Genomic DNA, 25,000 nt, shown 5'->3' with positions numbered 1-25,000 from the left:
TCGACAGGTTAGGTAGGCTACTTGGGTTCGTACACTGCTGGAAACGCAAAAACAGTCGCCATTTTGTACGTAGCGGCAAATCGAGAGAACTTTTGAATTATTACTATATTAAAAGGCATTATAAAAATTGCAATTTAACGTAACGTCACCTACGGCCTATTTCAATCAGCCATAAGCCTAATATCTGCAAGCCTAGGCCTAATGAAGAACCTAAACATACAATTGGCCTATTTTCAAAATATCGGAAATCTGACTCATGAGCGTTATGTTTGAGCCGAATTCTGACTCACTGCACATATTTGGAGTTTTAAATATACACCACAACCCTGTGTGTGTGTGTGTGTGTGTGTGTGTGTGTGTGTACATATACACCACAGTCTTGTGTGTGTGTGTGTGTACATATACACCACAGTCTTGTGTGTGTGTGTACATATACACCACAGTCCTGTGTGTGTGTGTACATATACACCACAGTCTTGTGTGTGTGTGTGTACATATACACCACAGTCTTGTGTGTGTGTGTACATATACACCACAGTCCTGTGTGTGTGTGTGTGTGTGTGTGTGTGTGTGTGTGTGTGTGTGTGTGTGTGTGTGTGTGTGTACATATACACCACAGTCTTGTGTGTGTGTGTGTACATATACACCACAGTCCTGTGTGTGTGTGTGTGTGTGTGTGTGTGTGTGTGTACATATACACCACAGTCCTATATGTACATATATTCTGATGATTCAGTGCATATTTTCACATGTTTTACTTATTTTAAACATACGAGGTCGTAAGAGGTCTCGTGAATCAGTCAAAAACATCCAGCATGTGACGCAAGGAAGCACTCATAACATACGAGGTCGTAAGAGGTCTCGTGAACCAGTCAAAGACATCCAGCATGTGACGCAAGGAAGCACTCATAACATACGAGGTCGTAAGAGGTCTCGTGAACCAGTCAAAGACATCCAGCATGTGACGCAAGGAAGCACTCATAACATACGAGGTCGTAAGAGGTCTCGTGAACCCGTCAAAGACATCCAGCATGTGACGCAAGGAAGCACTCAGAACATACGAGATCGTAAGAGATCTCGTGAACCAGTCAAAGACATCCAGCATGTGACGCAAGGAAGCACTCATAACATACGAGGTCGTAAGAGGTCTCGTGAACCAGTCAAAGACATCCAGCATGTGACGCAAGGAAGCACTCATAACATACGAGGTCGTAAGAGGTCACGTGAACCAGTCAAAGACATCCAGCATGTGACGCAAGGAAGCACTCAGAACATACGAGGTCGTAAGAGGTCACGTGAACCAAACATTGCAGCTGGTGGACTGAGCTGGCCGGGATGTCCCTGGCCGGCCTCGCCACGTCTGGCACAGCTGACACACATCAACAAAAGGATTTCCTCTGTTCTTCACTCGCTTGTAACAGTGTTTCTGTTGCTGCTGCTATGATCGATGTTGTCATATTTGGTGCTGTCATGATCTGTAATGTCACCTTACCTTGCGTTAATTCCGGGGGTCAAGATCCCTGCGTTGTTGGACTGGTCAACCAGGCTGTTAGACGCGGCTACGAGCAGCCTGACGTATGAATCACAGCCTGGTTGATCAAGTCTCCTTTGGAGGTGTTTATCCAGTTCTCTCTCTTGAACACTGTGAGGGGTCGGCCAGTTATGCCCCTTATGTGTAGAGGAAGCGTATTGAACAGTGTCGGGCCTCTGATGTTGATAGTTCTCTCTCAGAGTACCTGTTGCACCTCTGCTCATCAACGGGGGTATTCTGCACATCCTGCCATGCCTTCTGGTCTCATGTGATGTTATTTCTGTGTGCAGGTTTGGGACCAGCCCCTCTAATATTTTCCATGTGTAAATTATTATTATTATATATATATATATATATATATATATATATATATATATATATATATATATATATATATATATATATATATATATATATATATCCCGCCTGCGCTATAGAGAATACAGATTTAGGCATTTTAGTCGGTACCAGTAATTTAGATGTCATGTCTGGTGATGTCATATTTGGTAGTCATAACTGGTGTTGTCATGACTGGTGTTGTCATGACTGGTGCTGTCATGTTTAATGCTGTCATATTTGCTAGGAAATGGAATGATAAGATTTTGTACTCAAGGCCAGGCGCTGGAACCTATAAGGTTTGCTCTGTTATCATGTGTTGTCATGTTTAGAGCTGCCAGATGGCGTCGTCAAGTACATATGTCATATCTGGCGTCCTATTCCAGAGTCCCCATAAATGCGTCCCTTTTCCCATTTTCTGTTTTTCCAACCGCTGCCATTCCCCAATACCACCCCGTCGAGTGACGTCCCAAGACTTCCTTTTCCCCTCACCATGTTTGTTTTCCCTCACTACCTCTTCCCCTCACCATGTTTGTTTTCCCTCACTTCCTCTTCCCCTCACCCTTCTCCCTCTCTCTCTCTCTCTCTCTCTCTCCCTCAGCGAAGCAGCGGTAGATAAGGGAGTGATCCTTCGTCACTGCTTAAATCCGGGGACGATCAGCGTATAAGAACTGAGGCTCAGATCTTGTGCAACAAGCAAGGAGAGACGGTGGGGCTTTAGACATCTCCCCCCCCCCCCTCACACACACGCACGCTGGACATGTAATCCTGTGGCCCGGGGTTCGATTCCCGGCGCCGGCGAGAAACAATGGGCAGTTTCTTTCACCCTGATGCTCCTGTTATCTAGCAGTAAATAGGTACCAGGGAGTTACAAAGCTGTTACGGGCTACTTCCTGGGTGAGTGTGTGTGAAAAAAAACAATAAAATTAGTTAGTAGTTAGTAACAGTTGATTGATTGACAGTTGCGAGGCGGGCAGAAAGAGCAGAGCTGAACCCCCGCAAGCACAGTTACGTAAATACAACTAGGTGAATACACACACACACAAAATAGGGAAGATCAGAACCGCTGCACTAAAGAAGCATCTGTAACAAAAATCGCCTTAAAGTTACGAAAGAGAGCGAGAGAGAGAGAGAGAGAGAGAGAGAGAGAGAGAGAGAGAGAGAGAGAGAGAGAGAGAGAGAGAGAGAGAGAGAGAGAGAGAGAGAGAGAGAGAGAGAGAGAGAGAGAGAGACAGACAGACAGAAAGAGACTAATCAGAAGCAGGCTAGTAAAACACTTAGTTGATAAGTAACGCAACACCAGTCATGACAAGCCCTGCATGTACTCTCAGATCACTTAATGGTACTTAAGAGGTTGTTGCTGGTAGTTTGAGATTACAATTGGCAGTTTGTGGTCATCGCTGAGACCTTGAGAATTATAATAGCCACAACGCAAAAACAACCCTAAATATATATATTAAATAAAACGAAATAGGAACGAAAACTTTTCTTCTGATAATAATTTATCAGATGACAAACATGATACATGGTAATGATAAGGGATATCAAGATAGCGCTCGTCGACCTCAAGGCATGATAAAGCACGTATGAGTTGTTTGAATACACACACACACACATATATACATAAATATACACAAATATACACTTAAACCCGTACAAACATATACATACATACATTCGAACATATGCATATATTGAAATATTAACGTCAAAATAACGCACACACACTCAAAGGTAAATATTCACACACACACACACACACACACACACACACACACACACACACACACACACACACACACACACACACACACACACACACACAAACTGATAAGAACATACCACAATAACCTCGTAAATCAGATCCGGGAAAGAGACAGCTCTAGCTGCAGGTGTGGGATGTCAACAACCAGAAGCCTGGACACTGGCGAGGCACTGTACACTTAGACAGTTACCCACCCGTCCACACTGTCCACCCGTCCACACTCTGTCACCTTCCCGACCAAGACGAGACACCCAACATGCTTTCCCAGTGATCCAGGCACTTGATCTCACTCTCAGTTTTATATATATGTTTGGCTGCTCCAGCCAGACTGTAACCTATTTGCACTCTGCCTTTGGAAATGTTGTCAAGGTCAACGAGAGAGTGTGTGAGTGAGTGAGAGTGAGTGAGTGAGTGAGTGAGTGAGTGAGTGAGTGAGAGAGAGAGAGAGAGAGAGAGAGAGAGAGAGAGAGAGAGAGAGAGAGAGAGAGAGAGAGAGAGAGAGAGAGAGAGAGAGAGAGAGAGAGAGAGAGAGAGAGACACACACACACACACACACGACGATAAGACATAAGTAGTGTGGCTGGGTTGTGAACGTTCAGAAGCCTCGCAGCCATAACTCAAATCACTATCAATTTTTATTATCAAATGACTCTTCACAGGTTCGACAATATGACGAAATTGCAGTATACGAAGGCAGTTGTTTAGACGTTTACTGTGTTCAATGTTCCACCATAGTTTTGAGAGCTTCTGACTTATATTATTAATGCCTAGCAAATTAGTACACTAAATCTCACGTAGTGATAATATAGCTAGTTAGTTAATGTGTGAGCCATATAGTATATGATTGAGACAGCCATACTGGGATATTAGCTAAGTTGCAGTGAACGCAACTTTGGTTTCCCAAGATCGAGGACAGGAAACCCGTTAGGCTTAAGAAGGTGAGTGATGGATAGGAAGGGAAGGGAGCTAGCAGGAGAAAGCGCCAAGCCATTAGGACTATACAGCACTGGGAAGGGGGGGGGGGTCAGGATAAGGATTTGGGATGGGACGGATGGGAAGGAATGGTGCCCAACCACTTGGGCACCATTCCCAATCCCTCCCCCTCGTTGAATCCCCAATCCCAATCCTCGTTGAATCCCCACCATGGTCGGGGATTCAACGCCGACTTGCATGAAGCGAAACCGTCGCTCTACCGTCCACCCCCAAGTGGTTGGGTAGTCCTGACCAGGTTGTGGGGACGACCGCCGGAGTCCTGACGGTCACAAGGTCCAGTAGTACTGAACAAGGACCTTCCTAGACCAAGGACTCGCTCACAGAAAGCAACTCTGGGCAGTAAGCAAGCCCCCGGGGACCTCAGTTACTGCTAAAGTGGCGCAGCTGTACACTCATGCTTTTTCCTCGTGTCTATAGTGTACATTTTGCTCAGATCAACAACAGCAGCTGGTACACACTCCTATGATTATTGCAGAGTCTAATCCCAGCAGGAGTCTGATGTAGAGGCCTCTTGATCTTAGGGGATAATCCATAGCTATGTGGCTCTTGTGCAGGCGATGAGTCACAATAACGTGGCTGAAGTATGTTGACCAGACCACACACTAGAAGGTGAAGGGACGACGACGTTTCGGTCCGTCCTGGACCATTCTCAACGTCGTCGTTCCTTCACCTTCTTGTGTGTGGTCTGGTCAATATGTGGCTCTTCTTCTTTCGTGTTAATCTGATGCCCGAAGTGCTTTGCTTACTTTATAATATATGCAACTTATTGAAAAACTATTTAATCACTACACCGTGTTCTGCATATTTTTAATTATTATTATTATTATGATTATTAAAGTAATGGTAATGTTTTCTCAATGACATAATAACATAGGATAAAAAACCCACGCTCGTGTATTTGTGAAATTTATGTCAAGAATTTACACCAAGTCTTGGTGTAAATTCTTTACATAAATTTCACGAATACACAAGTGTGGATTGTTATCGTATATTATTATTATTATCATCATTATTATTATTATTATTATTATTATTATTATTATTATTATTATTATTATTGTTATTGTTGTACTTCGATGGAACTTTTTTCTTTATTTTATTTTATTTTATTTTATTTTTCGTTTTGTAGGGATATTCCCACGCGGGCCCTAAGCCTCTGGCTGGCCTGACTATTTTGATTTCACTTTATCATAGATTAATAAAATTTCATTGAAGATTTTGCTATGTTCTTTGGCTACTAACAGACAATTCAAGAACATAATCATGGCCTTCTTTAAGAATATATATTTTTTAGTACCAACACAACTATCATGCGATCGCAGATCAAAATCAAATCAAATCCATATGAACTTGACTTTAATTACCATCATTACAAAGTATTTTATATATGTTCCTAACTTTAAACACAAGCATGTTACACTTAATGCATAATGTTCAGTTTCTTAAGAGAAAGATAAACACTATTAGTGGTCCGCTTACAATATATTTGTTAGTTTAGAACACATGTGCTTATACGAGTTCCTTAAGCGGTAGAGGCCCAGGTGTGTATACGGACCATATGTAGGGAGGGGGAGCTGTGAGCACATATGTGGTCCTGCAGGCCATATGTAGGGAGCTGGCGCCCGGGATCGAACTGGGACCACAGGATCACAAGTCCAGCGTTCAGTCCGCTCGGCCGACCGGCTCCCCTGGTGTCGTCGTCTCTTCAATTTCTAGTGTGTGCTTTGGTCAACATTTTTCAGCCATGTTATTGTGACTTTTCATCTGCCTTAGGCTGATCTCTCACTTGTTTCTTGGGTGGGGGGTGGGGGGGGGGGGGTAATGGTCGTGTGTCTGAGACAATCTGAATTCAACTGCCATTGTAAAATTCCAGTTTGAAGGATAATCTTCGATAAAAAATCTGGATGGTATATGCCCAAGAATTGGTGTGGGGGATTTGGCAATCATTATACTACCAATTAAAACACCAATTTGAGTAACACGATGAGTAAGTTCGTTCCTCATATACAAAATGTCTTTGTGGTACGGAGATTTCCAAAGATACTCTTCATAGCACAAGAAGATCATTTAAGACCTACAAAAATAAAACAAATTGGAAGATCTTTTGGAGAGATTTAAAAAGATGCTCTGTGACCTCTGGACCTATTACTACTGACCTACTACTACTACTACTACTACTACTACTACTACTAGTAGTAGTACTTAGTAGTGACATTATTAGTATTAGTAGTAAGTGTTAATATTATTGTGTCACTACTGCCATCGTTATCAGCTAATTAACAAATGACATCATTTCCACGGATTGCTTCAGTTATCTTCACTGCATCCGGAGAGCAGGGAGGGAGGGCAGGGAGGGAGGGCAGGGAGGGCAGGGAGGGAGGGAGGGCAGGGAGGGCAGGGAGGGAGGGAGGGCAGGGAGGGAGGGAGGGAGGGCAGGGAGGGAGGGAGGGAGGGCAGGGAGGGAGGGCAGGGAGGGAGGGAGGGAGGGAGGGCAGGGAGGGAGGGCAGGGAGGGAGGGCAGGGAGGTGGGTGGGGGAGCCAGGAGAGGAAGGGGGGGGACACCAAACATCCTCAGGAAGATAAACATTCATTCAGAGAACTACGAGCTGTAGTTATTTTATTTAGAGTGAAGGAGACTGGCATTATAGTTATGTGTGGTGGTCCCTGTTGGTGGTGGTCCCTGTTTGTGGTGGTCCCTGTTTGTGGTGGTCCCTGTTGGTGGTGGTCCCTGTTTGTGGTGGTCCCTGTTGGTGGTGGTCCCTGTTGGTGGTGGTCCCTGTTTGTGGTGGTCCCTGTTTGTGGTGGTCCCTGTTTGTGGTGGTCCCTGTTGGTGGTGGTCCCTGTTGGTGGTGGTCCCTGTTGGTGGTGGTCCCTGTTGGTGGTGGTCCCTGTTTGTGGTGGTCCCTGTTTGTGGTGGTCCCTGTTTGTGGTGGTCCCTGTTTGTGGTGGTCCCTGTTGGTGGTGGTCCCTGTTGGTGGTGGTCCCTGTTTGTGGTGGTCCCTGTTTGTGGTGGTCCCTGTTTGTGGTGGTCCCTGTTTGTGGTGGTCCCTGTTTGTGGTGGTCCCTGTTGGTGGTGGTCCCTGTTGGTGGTGGTCCCTGTTGGTGGTGGTCCCTGTTTGTGGTGGTCCCTGTTTGTGGTGGTCCCTGTTTGTGGTGGTCCCTGTTTGTGGTGGTCCCTGTTGGTGGTGGTCCCTGTTGGTGGTGGTCCCTGTTGGTGGTGGTCCCTGTTTGTGGTGGTCCCTGTTTGTGGTGGTCCCTGTTTGTGGTGGTCCCTGTTTGTGGTGGTCCCTGTTGGTGGTGGTCCTGTTTGTGGTGGTCCCTGTTGGTGGTGGTCCTTGTTTGTGGTGGTCCTTGTTTGTGGTGGTCCCTGTTGGTGGTGGTCCTTGTTTGTGGTGGTCCCTGTTGGTGGTGGTCCCTGTTTTCTGGTGAAGTCGATGGAGTGTTAATTGTGAAGACACCAAGTGATGCTGAGGGAGGAGAAGGAACCTACGGAACCGCTTGTGCCCACATAGAAGACCTGTTCCAGGCAACAGCATAATACTAGACCTTTGTTTACAAGGCGAGCCACAAGAGGCAGAAGAGACACACACACACACATACATTAACATACAAAGTTTCTGCCAAATAAATTAAAAGTATATAGAAATTTACACAAAAACATGGGAAAACAAGGGGGAGAGAACTTCTAAGATTTCAAACTGAATAAGATGATTTAGAGGGTAGTTTGGCAACCAAAGTGTGGCAAGTGCTGGCAACCGTGATGTACCATTTGGCTCTCGTAGTTGGAGGAGCTGATAAAGCTTCAGGAGCTGATAAAGCACTTCTTAAGTGCCAGAGGAATAAGAAGATGCAACGAACTGGAGACAAACATGGTGGTAAGATGTTTTAAGAGCAAACCATAGTTTTAAAAGCAGATTTTACAAGACAAAAGGGAAGCGGAAGGCGGGCCCGGGAATTAAAGCTCGGCCATGGGAACTAAATTAAGGAACGAACTCACACACATACGCACACACAATTGATTCATTGACAGTTGAGAGGCGGAACCAAAGAGCCAGAGCTCAAGCCCCGCAAGCACAACTAGGTGAGTACACACACACTATATTAGGTGAACACAAGGCTCGTTCCTGGCAACGAGCTATATAGAAAAACTTGAAGGGACTGAACCACATCATACTGAAAGAAGGAAGGCACAAGGAAGACATGATAACGACATACCAGATCCTAAAGATAATCAACCAAGACAGAGACGAAACACCCAAGATGAGGACCTGCAGAACGAGCAGACAAAATAACACAAAAATGACTCGCAGAGAAGTCTATAGGAACTCATTTAGCCTAAGATTCGTATTTAAATATATTGAATGACATGAGGACGTTGTCAGAGCTAAATTAATTCACAATTTAAAGCCAAGTTTGGTATGAAAACTAGTCATTGCATTAAATTACCAATGTACAAATGTGGTGTTTAAACACTAATGTTTGCGACCCTACGAATATATCTAGGTGAGTCTATCTAGATGAGTCTATCTAGATGAGTCTATCTAGATGAGTATACCTAGGTGAGTATATCTAGATGAGTCTATCTAGATGAGTATATCTAGATGAGTATATCTAGGGGAGTCTATCTAGGTGGAGTATATCTAGATGAGTCCACACGCAAACTCAAGACTCACATTTACTCAGCATCTTATCTTAGGAATGTCGACCGGGATCTGGGGCCGACACTCAACACATTATCTCTCTCTCTATCTCTCGCTTCCGCTCCTTCTCTCTTTATCTCTCTGTATCCTTTATCACTTAATTATTCATCTCTTCCTGTCTTCTTGCCTGTTGTGTTTGTCTGTCCATCCCTTCTGTCTGTGTTTCTGCCTATCCTTCTCTACCTATATTTCTGCACCTTCCTTGCGGCTCTCTTCTCTCCTTAGCGTATCCAGTTCCCTCTCTGGATACGCTAAAGATATTGCCTGTCCTTGAATACTGGTAAACCTGTATACCAATAAGTATACCTTCGACAGTGGTATACCTGTATCGTATAACACACCAGTCACTCTCCTGTAACTTACAGTTCAATCAGGTAACTGGCTGACTGGGGGGGATTGAGTCTACAATTTATTAGATGTAAACAGTTTACACCTCATTGCTGGTTGCTCTTGGAGAGGTTTTCAATGTCAGATTCAAAACAACGACCTCATAGTCTCCTCTAATACCTCAAGGTCAATACTCTTGCTGTGTTAGTAACACCAGGTCAATATTCTGACACCTGTAATAACACCAGGTCAATATCCTGACACCTGTAATAACACCAGGTCAATATCCTGACACCTGTAATAACACCAGGTCAATATCCTGACACCTGTAATAACACCAGGTTAATATTCTGACACTTGTAAGTAACACCAGGTCAATATCCTGACACCTGTAATAACACCAGGTCAATATCCTGACACCTGTAATAACACCAGGTCAATATCCTGACACCTGTAATAACACCAGGTCAATATCCTGACACCTGTAATAACACCAGGTCAATATCCTGACACCTGTAATAACACCAGGTTAATATTCTGACACTTGTAACACCAGGTCAATATTCTGACACCTGTAAGTAACAGCAGGTCAATATCCTGACACCTGTAATAACACCAGGTTAATATCCTGACACCTGTAATAACACCAGGTCAATATCCTGACACCTGTAATAACACCAGGTCAATCTCCTGACACCTGTAATAACACCAGGTTAATAATACCTTGCCTGTGAAAGTAACCCTAGGTCAATAACCTCACCGTGTAAGTAAGACCAAGTCAATAGCCAGAGCCAGATCAATAACCAGCCTCACAACAAGGTCAACACACCCGTGGACCTACCTTGCGTCTGGGTGAGCGTCCAAGGCCCCGGGAAGCAGTCACCTGTAGGACAGAGGGGGAGACACAATTACACACTGTAGGTAATTAGGCTGCAACTGTTGATATATGGGGGTAGTTGAGGCTTGTTGCAGGTAGCAGGTGTTGATATGGGGGGTGGTTAAGGGTTGTTACAAGTAGCAGGTGTTGATATGGGGGGTGGTTAAGGGTTGTTACAGGTAGCAGGTGTTGATATGGGGGGTGGTTAAGGGTTGTTACAGGTAGCAGGTGTTGATATGGGGGGTGGTTAAGGGTTGTTACAGGTAGCAGGTGTTGATATGGGGGGTGGTTAAGGGTTGTTACAGGTAGCAGGTGTTGATATGGGGGGTGGTTAAGGGTTGTTACAGGTAGCAGGTGTTGATATGGGGGGTGGTTAAGGGTTGTTACAGGTAGCAGGTGTTGATATGGGGGTGGTTGAGAGTTGTTACAAGTAGGAGGTGTTGATATATGGGAGGTAGTTGAGGCTTGTTACAGGTAGCATGTATTGATATGAGATATCTGAGAGGTGTTACAGACAGTATGTGAAAATATGGAGATAGTTAAGGGTTGTTAAATGAAGCACAATGTTTCAAATGAGGTAGTTGCTGGCTCTAATTAAGGAGTTACGGGCTCACCATAGCCTGTGCTACTTGGAACTTATTCCAAATAGCTGAATCTATAACAACAACACAATCTAATTAAGACGCGATACAACTTCACCTGCGGTAAGAGGAAGATAGTTGATATATATATATATATATATATATATATATATATATATATATATATATATATATATATATATATATATATATATATATATATATATATATATATATATATATATATAAGTGAAAGCACATAAGCATACAGAAAAGCAAATTGAAACTGTAATGGAGGGGACCCAAACATTTCCTCTGCGTTATGTGTGCTTTCCTCCGAGGCTAAGGATCCCCTTCCTCCAGCCAGAGGTGGTACGTCATTCCATATTTTTTTTTTAAAGTCACATTAATAACACGTACAGCACGTCACGTGACTTACTTGCCAGCACAAATAAATACTGAGCTTTGACTCATAAACAAATAACTATTTTATACCTGTAGTGAATGTAAATGCATCATTTCTGTTTGTGAATTTCAATACAACATGATCGTGAAAAAGAAAAAGGGACAAATTTCTCTGTGGGGACTAAAGCGTGGATTACTTTGTCTTAGTTTTATTTCTAACACAAGTCAACCTCTCCCTGTCCAGAGTTCGAATCCAGATGAAATCACTGACATGGAGCTGGCCGAGGGCGCCACCACCACGCCACACACCACTTAAGTGTTAAGACGTGACAGCAAAACTATTTATCTAATACTGATGACTCAGATAATGGCCGATTAGCGATGAAAGAAACAGATGAATTATTCATTTTAGCCCCTAAAAAAATCTTACCCCACCATGAGGTCGACTGTGTGTGTGTGTTGTGGTTTAGAGGAAGGATCCCTGAGGCTCAGGTGTACACACACGGTTTACCGTCAACAGGGAATTACGCGCTGGCTTTAGCGTCTTGATTACGGAACAATTATATTTACACCCAAAATGGTTGGCGTGATAATCGTCTGGCATTATCTGTCACATGTCAGGGATCCTGATAACTGAGGCTCAGGTGTGTGTGTGTGTGGAGGGGTGTGGGGTAGGGGGGGCTCAGGTGTGTGTGTGTGTGTGTGTGTGGAGGGGTGTAGGGTGGTGGGTGGGGGCTCAGGTGTGTGTGTGTGGAGGGGTGTGGGGGACGGTGAGGGATTCAGGTGTGTAGAGGTGTGGGGTGGGTGAGGGGCTCAGACGGGAGGGATTTGCTAGATAGGCTCAGGTGTGTGGAAGGGGGTTGGCTGAGAGGGGAGAAGGGCAGGAATGGAAGGGGGGCGTGCTTAGATAGGTAAGGGTAGGCAAGATAGTAAAAGGGGTACGGCAGCTAGCCAAGAGAAAGGCAGGGTAGGAAAGGGAAAGGTAGGGACGTAGGAAAGGAACACAGCAGTTAGGTAAGTGTAAAACAAAACTCGGAAAAACACGTATTATCCTGGATTTTCCATGATCTTACCCACTCGCCAGCCCGTGTGACCCAGAGCCTCGAACCATCTAAATAATTCCTAAAATACAAATTAAAGATGCCATCTCTTCCACTATCCCTACAGACACCAGCTGCTGTACAGCGTGAATCCTAATCACGTGTTCCCCTCCTGACTCACTTTTATTTCATGTTCTCTTACTTTAAAAAGGATATATATATATATATATATATATATATATATATATATATATATATATATATATATATATATATATATATATATATATATATATATATATATTTTCCCCAAGTATCTTCCATGTTGTGATTATGTCTCATCTGTATCTTACCTCCCCATGGGGGTTGTGAGGAACTTCATTTACCGAGGATTCATGGACGGTATTCCAATATGGCCATACAACCAGCCTCCCCCTGATCATACAACCAGTCTCCCCCTGATCATACAACCAGCCTCCCCCTGATCATACAACCAGTCTCCCCCTGATCATACAACCAGCCTCCCACTACGGCTTGAAATCCCTGTCCAATACAGGCAGATGCAGCCCCTATTACCCCTCGTCCTCTCCAGACATCATTTCTGCTAAAAACGCCTCGATAACATAAGATAAATTAGGATTTTTATTAAATTAAAAATCAATATCAACAATGTTAATAGAAGTTAGTAGGAGAGGTCAAACCAGGCGACTAGGCGGAGGTTACTGTTCTTAAGTAGTTAAGTAAGCAGTTAAGTATGCAAGTGCTGACTTGTTATCGCGTGTGCTGTTATCTTGGTTCAGCTTGAGGCACCAATCTCACAGACGGCCAGCCTCCTGTCCGTCAGGCACAGAGGCTGTAGTAACAGATGTGTACTGACAGGGGGAAGTGACAGGAAAAAAAAAGAGTGAGAAGTGGTGAACTTACCTAACAGTAACCACGAGGAGTTGAGATATAGCTCCTCATACCCCGTGAGTTCTCTCTCTCTCTCTCTCTCTCTCTCTCTCTCTCTCTCTCTCTCTCTCTCTCTCTCTCCCCCAATATCAGTGTTATCTCCCACCACACAAGTGATGCCACTGATATGGACATGATTTTGTAATCACCGGAACTATGGTACTTATTGTCATCAGGTGAGCTGCTACACTGTACCGTTGTCATCATGTGGGCTGTTACACTGTACCGTTGTCATCAGGTGGCTGCTACACTGTACCGTTGTCATCATGTGGACTGTTACACTGTACCGTTGTCATCAGGTGGCTGCTACACTGTACCGTTGTCATCATGTGGGCTGTTACACTGTACCGTTGTCATCAGGTGGCTGCTACACTGTACCGTTGTCATCATGTGGGCTGCTACACTGTACCGTTGTCATCATGTGGGCTGTTACACTGTACCGTTGTCATCAGGTGGGCTGTTACACTGTACCGTTGTCATCATGTGAGCTGTTACACTGTACCGTTGTCATCATGTGGGCTGTTACACTGTACCGTTGTCATCATGTGGGCTGTTACACTGTACCGTTGTCATCATGTGGGTTGTTACACTGTACCGTTGTCATCATGTGGGCTGTTACACTGTACCGTTGTCATCATGTGGGCTGTTACACTGTACCGTTGTCATCAGGTGAGCTGTTACACTGTACCGTTGTCATCATGTGAGCTGCTACACTGTACCGTTGTCATCATGTGAGCTGCTACACTGTACCGTTGTCATCATGTGAGCTGCTACACTGTACCGTTGTCATGTGAGCTGTTACACTGTACCGTTGTCATCAGGTGGCTGCTACACTGTACCGTTGTCATCATGTGGCTGCTACACTGTACCGTTGTCATCATGTGAGCTGTTACACTGTACCGTTGTCATCATGTGAGCTGTTACACTGTACCGTTGTCATCAGGTGGCTGTTACACTGTACCGTTGTCATCAGGTGAGCTGCTACACTGTACCGTTGTCAGCAGGTGGGCTGCTACACTGTACCGTTGTCATCAGGTTGGCTGCTACACTGTACCGTTGTCATCAGGTGGCTGCTACACTGTACCGTTGTCATCAGGTGAGCTGCTACACTGTACCTTTGTCATCAGGTTGGCTGCTACACTGTACCGTTGTCATCAGGTGGCTGCTACACTGTACCGTTGTCATCAGGTGAGCTGCTACACTGTACCGTTGTCATCAGGTGGGCTGCTACACTGTACCGTTGTCATCAGGTGGCTGTTACACTGTACCGTTGTCATCAGGTGAGCTGCTACACTGTACCGTTGTCATCATGTGGGCTGTTACACTGTACCGTTGTCATCAGGTGAGCTGTTACACTGTACCGTTGTCATCATGTGAGCTGTTACACTGTACCGTTGTCATCATGTGAGCTGTTACACTGTACCGTTGTCATCATGTGAGCTGTTACATTGTACCGTTGTCATCATGTGAGCTGTTACACTGTACCGTTGTCATCGTGTGAGCTGTTACATTGTACCGTTGTCATCATGTGAGCTGTTACACTGTACCGTTGTCATTATGTGAGCTGTTACACTGTACCGTTGTTAGTCTGTGAGCTGTTACACTGTACCGTTGTCATCATGTGGGCTGTTACATTGTACCGTAGTCATCATGTGAGCTGTTACATTGTACCGTTGTCATCATGTGAGCTGTTACATTGTACCGTTGTCATCATGTGAGCTGTTACACTGTACCGTTGTCATTATGTGAGCTGTTACACTGTACCGTTGTCATCATGTGGGCTGTTACACTGTACCGTTGTCATCATGTGAGCTGCTACACTGTACCGTTGTCATCAGGTAAGCTGCTACACTGTACCGTTGTCATCATGTGAGTTGCTACACTGTACCGTTGTCATCAGGTGGGCTGTTACACTGTACCGTTGTCATCATGTGAGCTGCTACACTGTACCGTTGTCATCAGGTAAGCTGCTACACTGTACCGTTGTACATCAGGTGGGCTGTTACACTGTACCGTTGTCATCAGGTGGGCTGCTACACTGTACCATTGTCATCAGGTGGCTGCTACACTGTACCGTTGTCATCAGGTGAGCTGTTACACTGTACCGTTGTCATCATGTGAGCTGTTACACTGTACCGTTGTCATCATGTGGGCTGTTACACTGTACCGTTGTCATCATGTGGGCTGTTACACTGTACCGTTGTCATCATGTGAGCTGTTACACTGTACCGTTGTCATCAGGTGGGCTGCTACACTGTACCGTTGTCATCATGTGAGCTGTTACACTGTACCGTTGTCATCAAGTGGGCTGCTACATTGTACCGTTGTCATCAGGTGGGCTGCTACATTGTACCGTTGTCATCAGGTGGGCTGCTACATTGTACCGTTGTCATCAGGTGGGCTGCTACATTGTACCGTTGTCATCAGGTGGGCTGCTACATTGTACCGTTGTCATCAGGTGGGCTGCTACATTGTACCGTTGTCATCAGGTGGGCTGCTACACTGTACCGTTGTCATCAGGTGAGCTGCTACACTGTACCGTTGTCAGCAGGTGAGCTGCTACACTGTACCGTTGTCAGCAGGTGAGCTGCTACACTGTACCGTTATCAGCAGGTGAGCTGCTACACTGTACCGTTGTCAGCAGGTGGAAGGAGAAGAGAAGAGAGGGGAGGGAGAGGAGAGGAGAGAGAGAGAGAGAGGGGGAGAAGAGCTCTATTCATATCCAACCTAATCCTTACAACAGTTTAAAATGTAGATGTGATGAGAGCCCAATAACCTCAAATAACCGTCAGTTAACTGATGCTTGAGAGGCGGGACTAGAGAGAGAGAGCTCGACCCCCGCAAGCACAATTAGTTGAGTACACACCCCTCCCCAGATTAGTTTAAATCGAATAACATTCACTCATTGAGGTTTTGTGGAGGGAGTTGGAGTCATCTCCATCCTGCCTCCCATTGGATGCTGCATCTCGTGATCTCAAGCGGTCTCGGCCAATGGAGTATGAGCGTCGCTTCATCTCCAGGGGTGAGGTGCGGCCAATGGGGAGGGCGGATCTGCAGGAGGGGGCGGAGTCTGCCGAGCATCTGACCAATCACTCGTGACGTAATCCGATAGTTGCGCACCTTCACAACCGACATTTTAGGATCTAGGCCGGAAACGTGGCGCCACCGATTGTAAACAGCTCCTGTGAACCGCCCGATTGAAACAGCTCCTGTGATTGGTCCGACACATACATACAACAGCCTGTTATATATAAACAATGGCCATCAGGTGGGGTGTATGGCCAAGTAGCTGTTCGTTAATTCGGCTGCCAAACCCCTGTTTATGATAGTAAAGCACTTTACATACGTACTAACAACGGTTGACGTTCAAACAACGCTTCGCTGGCATTCTCTGTTTGAATCACAATTATGTGTGCTTTACCAACGTCCTAAACTAACCTAACCTAACATAATCTAACCCAACTTTACCTAACCTAACGTACTAACGATCAGCAGAACTTAAAAGACCAAATCTGGACCTAACTATAACGGAAATTGTTATGACTGCGTCTTAGGGGTTAGCGGCAGCTTGAACGAGGCCTCAAGAGGGGTTGATTTACGTGTAAACTTTCTCCAAGCTGTTTATGCAAGTGCTCTTCATTACAAGCTTCAGTTGTGTCACAGCTTTTCTGAGATGGAGGTGGCAGAGATAAGCTTCCAGCTTGATACTTGCTACTGTGAGGGCCATTAGTACATTATACTGTGAGGATCACTGGCACTTGCAACTGTGAAAACCTCTGCAACTCTCCAGCTCCAGATTCGAGTGCTGGGTGCCAGGCATTGATGAAAGGCCAACTTGTGATCCAGAAACTGGCACTATATTGACTGGCCTTGCGTAGCCACTACGGAATACGCCAAGAAAACCCGCACACACGACATGTACGCTGTAATGATCAATAGGAAGGAGCAGGAACATACACAGAAGAGTATAATATGAAAGGGGAAGCAAGGTTTTGAAACAGTACCAAATGATCAGAGCGTCTGGAGTTGTTGACCCCTGAACTCCTCGTCTGGTAGTGTTGACCCTCACACGAGAGAATATTTTTTTCTGATGTTGGAAAATCAGTATATTAGTATGTCGGTATATCAATACAGTATGTCAATGTGACTCGTCTGAGTTCCCATTTATATCTCCTTTCTTTGCTCATTATCCGCTGTATCCTTTCCCTAAGGATCTTGCATGTCATGATTATGTCTGCTCATGTGACACGTGGTTCATTACTCTATTTTTCTTTACAAAGTTGACGAAGTTGATGTCTTTTAGTTCCCGGACTAGTATGGTGGCGAGCTTTTGTTGGAGTATGAGGGAGTTGGCGGGGGAATGTTGGCGAGGGAATGTTGGCGAGGGAATGTTGGCGAGGGAATGCGAGAGATGGTTATGTATTGATTATAGTGTGTGGGTGGTGGTGGTGGTGGTGGTGGTGGTGGGAGGTTGATGTGGGAGGTTGATGTGGGTGAGGAAGATGGCGGCAGGTGACAAGAGGTATATCACAATACGCGGAACCCATAAAGGTCATACAGCTATACAAATAAAGTATAATTCCACACAGACCGGCAGCAGCAGCAGCAGCAGCAGCGTGACAACAAGACGCAGCAGAGTGAGAGTGAAGACGATCAAGCAGGCTAAGCAGACCGCAGACAAACACAATAACATCACTATACAGAGGCAAGCAGACACTCAAGAATGCAGATATAACTCTTCTGGACCTCTTCGGCATTCCCGGGTCTTCAGTGCTAGGGTTATCTTCAGGTTAACTTGAGATGATTTCGGGGCTTAGCGTCCCCGCGGCCCGGTCCTCGACCAGGCCTCCTTTTTGTTACACCCCCCCAGGAGGCAGCCATAGCAGCTGTCTAACTACCGGGTACCTATTTACTGCTAGGTAAACAGGAGCATCAGAGTGAAAGAAACTCATTTGCCCATTTGTTTTCGCCTCCTCCGGGAATTTAACCCGGAACTTCAGGACTACGAATCCCGAGCGCTGTCCACTCAGCTGTCAGGCCTGGCTTGGGTGGCGCTCCCGCCCAACGGTGCATTCAAACCTCGAACTTGAGTCCAGCAGCTGGGTTAAGTCACTCCTGCTACTCTCTACGACTAGTGACGCTGACTCTAAATTCTGCTCTTCACCTGTCCGCACTATACACGCTCCTTCGTTGACACACACATATGCATGTACAACTAGGTCAGTACACAGACACTCCAACCCCCCACTCCCCCCGTCCCACACACACACACACACACACACACACACACACACACACACACACTGCTCACATACAAACACACACACACACACTCTCTCTGGAGGCAGTAATCAGAAGAGCATATTGTTGGTATACACAAATACAGATGGAGTAACAAATCAATTGGTCGAGCTCTACAAGAGCGTTTACAACATATAACATTACAAGATATAAAAGATCAGTTAGAGTCAGACTAATGGCAATTTTTTTTTAAATAACACAGTAGTAACAGATGAGGAAATGAAGCACTTGAAGTGCTTCATTACTAAGAGCAGTGGGATAAGATTATACATCACAACAGTCACTAAATGAAGCAAGATAAATACTATTCAGATCATTAATGAGGTTATACAACATCATACTAGAGACGGGAGATGTAGTAATATTTGTAACACTTCAAATGTAGAGCCAATTTATGAGGAGGAATGGCGGAGAGGACAAGAAAGAATGACATTCAAGAATTTGTGACGTGCATACCTTACAGAACCCTGAGGAAAATAATGACACACACACACAGGTGGGACACAGGTGGAAACTTAGTACCCAGATGAGCCACAGAGACGTTAGAAAGAATTTTTTCAGTGTCAGAGTAGTTAATAAATGGAATGCACTTAGGAAGTGATGTGGTGGAGGCTGACTCCATACACAGTTTCAAGTGTAGATATGATAGAGCCCAATAGGCTCAGGAATCTGTACACCAGTTGATTGACAGTTGAGAGTCGGGACCAAAGAGACAAAGCTCAACCCCCGCAAGCACAATTAGGTGAGTACATACACACACACACACACACTATTAAAACAGCAGCCGAGAACAAATTACATGAAAAAAATAGTATAGGCTCAGGGAAGACAAGTGATTTTAAACATGTTAAATATGATAACAAGGTGACCAACATTTTTATAAGTAAGAGGAACAGATGGTGGACTGCATTTTCCTAGACTACCAAAAGACCTTGGATATTGTTCCCAACAAAAAACTTATAATGTAAATTGATAAAGTAGCCCGAAATTGGTTTCAAGAACTGCAAGGTTCGCAAAAGGCAGAACTATCCTGAAAAAAGGACGTGAAAGCGCAGTATCAAGCAAGGTCCTTCAACGTTAAAAATATAGTTCCTACAGTTTCTAATGGACTTATATGTCTAATTGGGGTAGTGACTCCCAACTCACAGAAGATGCCAAGCTCGCCAGAGAAATACCAGGTGAGGATAATTGCTCAATACCTCAGGAGAATCTAAACATGTAACAAAAATGTTGGACTTCAGTCCAAAGAAGTGAGAATGAGGAGAGGCCGAAGACCAGAACAACAGCAAACACTTAAGAACACACAGCTATGAAAACAACACAGACCCAGGACACAGCTATGAGAACAGCACAGACCCAGGACACAGCTATGAGAACAGCACAGACCCAGGACACAGCTATAAAAACAACACAGACCCAGGACACAGCTATGAGAACAGCACAGACCCAGGACACAGCTATAAAAACAACACAGACCCTGGACACAGCTATGAGAACAGCACAGACCAATGAGAACAATTTGCTACTAGAATAAAAAAATTTTTAACATTGACGAAGCTGATGCATCGCCGAGCTGGAGTTTCTCTTGCATGTTGTGTCAATTGGTCAGCAACGGCAATTCAACCCGGAATTAACGCCATGGAGGTTGATTTAAGGTGGACCCAACGGCACTCTTGGATACTATGATCACTGGGTAGCACCACCAGGTATAAAATATCTATGGAAAGGCGCTGACATAACTGTACCTGACTACTAACTTGGCACCACCCTCGGCGTCCCGGGTTGTGTAGCGGCGACCAGAGACTACCAGAGACTAACAGAGACTACCAGAGACTACAAGAGACTACGAGAGACTATGAGAGACTACTAGAGACAACCAGAGACTATCATAGACTACCAGGGACTACCAGAGACTACCAGAGACTACCAGGGACTACCAGAGACTACCAGGGACTACCAGAGACTACCAGGGACTACCAGAGACTACCAGGGACTGCCAGAGACTACCAGAGACTACCAGAGACTACCAGAGACCACCAGAGACTACCAGAGACACCCACAACACCTCCATGTTGATCCCCTCTACGTAATGACTCTGAACATATCCCTCAAGCACAGTCACTACAATATGACTCTTGATTAACAAAGCAGCAGCATCTTTCTACTGTCCTATATGTCCAGAGTCACAATAACAATGTCCCCGAACTTCAGACCCAAAAGTTGGCTATAAAACTGTCCCTTAATCATACACTTGATAATGGTAATGTAACAATTAATACTCTCCCAAAACAGCCACTTACACCTTAAGAAACCCTACGTCGTCAGACACTGTAATTACCTTAATAGTTTCTACTCCATAACCTTCGTTTAAAGGGCAGCAGTTATAATTAACTGAAATTGAAGGTAACTAGCAATATAAGGAATAAATAAAGTTATTATTGATATTAACATTGTGTTTCATTCAAGAGGACTGAAACACAGATGTGTGCTGGGAGTCAGTCATGCCTAATACATACCACACCAGCTGCCTGGTGCAGAGACGGTGGCGTGGACAGAGCCAATCCGTCCTCCTAATAGCACGTCGCATTTTGACGTATAGTCTACCCTAAGGCCAAAAACTGTCGTGCAAGAAAATGGCAGCGGCTCGCGAAATTGACGTGCTGTCCCGTTATAAAACAAAGTTTTTTATTTATATAAAACTTCGACAGGACTAATTTCAATAAAATATATAAACATACTGAAAAAAATAAATAATGAACTTTGGACATTGAAATGTTGCTGTACTTTTGGAATAAAGGACAAAATGCTGAGCCCTAATATAATATATATATATATATATATATATATATATATATATATATATATATATATATATATATATATATATATATATATATAATATAGCCCTAATATATGCGACAAGAGTGGTCGCGAGTCATAGCACGAGTCTACAAACAAGAGGAAAAGTGGGGCGCAGGAGCTCAAGCTGGACCCTGGTGGTAGAGGTAGGTAAGCACGACACGTGGGCGATACACTTGACACAAGTGTACACTGTGTATAGTACCGGTTATGGAGCGAGCACGCTTCACTCACCTCACTGCCAATGGTGTGTGGTGGTGGTGGTGGTGGTGATGCTGGTGGTGGTGGTGCTGGGGCTGGTGGTGGTGCTGGTGGTGGTGTTGGTGGTGCTGGGGCTGGTGGTGGTGGTGGTGGTGATGATGCTGGTGGTGGTGCTGGTGGTGGTGATGCTGTTTGTCCGTCTGATGGTGTTGATTAAATGTTGGAATCTTAAATGCCGTTATACTTGTGTTAATCGAAGTGATGATGCCTTCGTTAGCGATACTTCTCGGGGTGGTGGTGGAGGTGCTGCTGCACCCTGGGATTCAATTGTGGTGTTGGGGAGACTAGCGACTCTGCCACAGGCGCAGCAGCCACAGCAGGAGGAGGAGGAGGCCCTCAGGAACCACCGCCCCAGAGTTACTCTGTCCACTCAACTGACCTCCAGGCTCGCAATCCGCCCAGAGTGACGCGCCCGCCATGTCACTGATTTATCCATAACATTACACTATTTACAAACGTTCAACTAAAAACCATACATATATACATATATATCACAAGGTGTTCTATCCGTTGGAGAGACACAGCCACGCCGGTATCCCCCAGAGGGCGCTGTGTCGCACACTCGCGTGCCCGTGAGTGTAAAGCCTAAGGTGTTGACCCCGGAACGAGGGGTTCGAGGTGTGGCGGAGCGAGAGGGGAACCGAACCCTCTGGCTGCTCCAAGCGGACTGGCTGCTGGTGTCTGTCTGAGTCATTCTGCCTCCCCTCACTCATGTCGGGATGGACAGAGTGGGGGTGAGAGGAGGAAGAGGGGGATATGTGAGGAGAGGGGAGAGCAAGGACGAGGAGAGGGGAGGACAAGGACGGGGAGAGGGGAGGACAAGGACGAGGAGAGGGGAGGACAAGGACGAGGAGAGGGGAGGACAAGGACGAGGAGAGGGGAGGACGAGGAGCGGGGAGATTGATAGCATGATGGTATATTTTAAAATAAATATCTCAGAGCTTAAATACGTTTGATGAGCTGTTCACTTGAGACAGTTAAGCAAGTGTCAGCTGTGTCTGGGTACAAGTGACAGGATGAACAACCCAGCGGGTTTTCTTCCTATTGGGGAGTGTTGTACATGCTGCTATGGCGGTATGTCCACTCACAGGATGAGTGGTGTTGTCCAATACTGTCACTATGGCTGTATGTCCACTCACAGGATGAGTGGTGCTGTCCAATACTGTCACTATGGCGGTGTGTCCACTCACAGGATGAGTGGTGCTGTCCAATACTGTCACTATGGCTGTATGTCCACTCACAGGATGAGTGGTGCTGTCCAATACTGTCACTATGGCGGTGTGTCCACTCACAGGATGAGTGACGCTGTCCAATACTGTCACTATGGCGGTGTGTCCACTCACAGGATGAGTGGTGCTGTCCAATACTGTCACTATGGCGGTGTGTCTACTCACAGGATGAGTGGCGCTGCCCAATACTGTCACTATGGCGGTGTGTCCACTCACAGGATGAGTGGCGCTGCCCAATAAACTCGCCCCTCGGGGCAAAATTTAAATTTAAATAGCTTAAGTACAATTTTCGAAAAATCTAATTTCTAAGGAAATTTGACTTGTAAGGCAACTCTTCTTACTAGACACACACAGATTATATATATATATATATATATATATATATATATATATATATATATATATATATATATATATATATATATATATATATATATATATATATATAATGACGCCCACAGGAAAGTTAAATTAAGGTTCATTGATCAGAAGACTAGATGAAGGAGGTGAGTGTACACACCACTTACACTCCCCACTGCCACCGCCAGGGTCAAGAACAAGGCTCACGGCTTCACTACACATCGTCTCCAATATCTTAACATCATTACTTTCGCCGATGCTTGCGGGCTTACGTCTACCCATTCACAGTCACGCGGTGTGTGTCTTCTCACTACAAACACAGTGTAACAGTTAGGTACAACTTCTGGTTTCAACTCTTTTGACCATGTCGTAGCTCAGTTGATTAAGGCAGCGTCTGGGATGATCTCGGACGTACGTTCGAATCCTCGTCACGGCCCTTGTGGATTTGTTCACAGTATCATGTAGTGGTATGGCTGTGTTCCTCAGGTCTGTGCCGATGACTGGACTCTAAATTTCACATATGGAAGAGAGGAAATGCCAACTGCTACGAGAGTCATTAACATGAATTTGCAGCTATATCTGCCTGAGATTGCCAATGGCTCCTGATTTGATCTTGCACCCAACATGATTGTAGCTAAGCTTAAAGAAGTAATGATCAGAAAATAAGCTAATAAAAATATGTTGCTTTTCGGGGGAAAAGGTTTCAGATGAGCCGATGTTCAACTGCAGTTATTAACTTGGAACATCACAACCATTCCTTAGTCTTAAAAGAGAGAGAGAGAGAGAGAGAGAGAGAGAGAGAGAGAGAGAGAGAGAGAGAGAGAGAGAGAGAGAGAGAGAGAGAGAGAGAGAGAGAGAGAGAGAGAGAGAGGGGAGAGAGAGAGAGGGGAGAGAGAGAGAGGGGAGAGAGAGAGAGAGGGGAGAGAGAGAGAGGGGGGAGAGAGAGGGGGGGAGAGAGAGGGGGGGAGAGAGAGGGAGAGAGGGGGGGGAGAGAGAGGGAGAGAGGGGGGAGAGAGAGAGAGAGAGAGAGAGAGAGAGAGAGAGAGAGAGAGAGAGAGAGAGAGAGAGAGAGAGAGAGAGAGAGAGAGAGAGAGAGAGAGAGAGAGAGAGAGAGGGGGGGGGAGAGAGAGAGAGGGGGAGAGAGAGAGAGGGGAGAGAGAGAGAGAGGGGAGAGAGAGAGAGAGGGGAGAGAGAGAGAGAGGGGAGAGAGAGAGAGAGGGGAGAGAGAGAGAGAGGGGAGAGAGAGAGAGAGAGAGAGAGAGAGAGAGAGAGAGAGAGAGAGAGAGAGGAGAGAGGGAGAGAGGGGAGAGGGAGAGAGGGGAGAGAGGGAGAGAGGGAGAGAGGGAGAGAGGGAGAGAGGGAGAGAGAGAGAGAGAGAGAGAGAGAGAGAGAGAGAGAGAGAGAGAGAGAGAGAGAGAGAGAGAGAGAGAGAGAGAGAGAGAGAGAGAGAGAGAGAGAGAGGAGAGAGGGAGAGAGGGGAGAGG

General features: G+C 45.4%; 2 protein-coding genes across 2 annotated transcripts in view; one reads left to right on the top strand and one right to left on the bottom strand.

Annotated features, from left to right (window-relative positions):
• The window catches only part of LOC138366815 (pre-mRNA-splicing factor 38B-like), a 19,921-nt gene extending 1,749 nt beyond the window's left edge, over positions 1-18,172 (top strand). Inside the window, exons 2-3 of the mRNA XM_069328100.1 lie at positions 777-1,283; positions 18,096-18,172. Coding sequence (XP_069184201.1) covers positions 777-1,283; positions 18,096-18,172 — 584 coding nt within the window. The remainder of the gene's footprint in view (positions 1-776; positions 1,284-18,095) is intronic.
• The window catches only part of LOC123755317 (ras-responsive element-binding protein 1), a 122,696-nt gene extending 100,617 nt beyond the window's left edge, over positions 1-22,079 (bottom strand). The window contains exons 1-2 of the mRNA XM_069327864.1: positions 21,901-22,079; positions 10,494-10,535 (exon numbers count right to left, since the gene is read on the bottom strand). The gene's annotated coding sequence lies outside the window, so the exon portion shown is untranslated. The remainder of the gene's footprint in view (positions 1-10,493; positions 10,536-21,900) is intronic.
• Between the last annotated feature and the right edge of the window lie 2,921 nt (positions 22,080-25,000).

Source organism: Procambarus clarkii, chromosome 20 (genome assembly GCF_040958095.1).
Source record: "Procambarus clarkii isolate CNS0578487 chromosome 20, FALCON_Pclarkii_2.0, whole genome shotgun sequence".
NCBI lineage: Eukaryota > Metazoa > Arthropoda > Malacostraca > Decapoda > Cambaridae > Procambarus > Procambarus clarkii.
The sequence above is the reverse complement of the archived record's forward strand: the minus strand, read 5'-3'. Positions and strand labels throughout refer to the sequence as shown.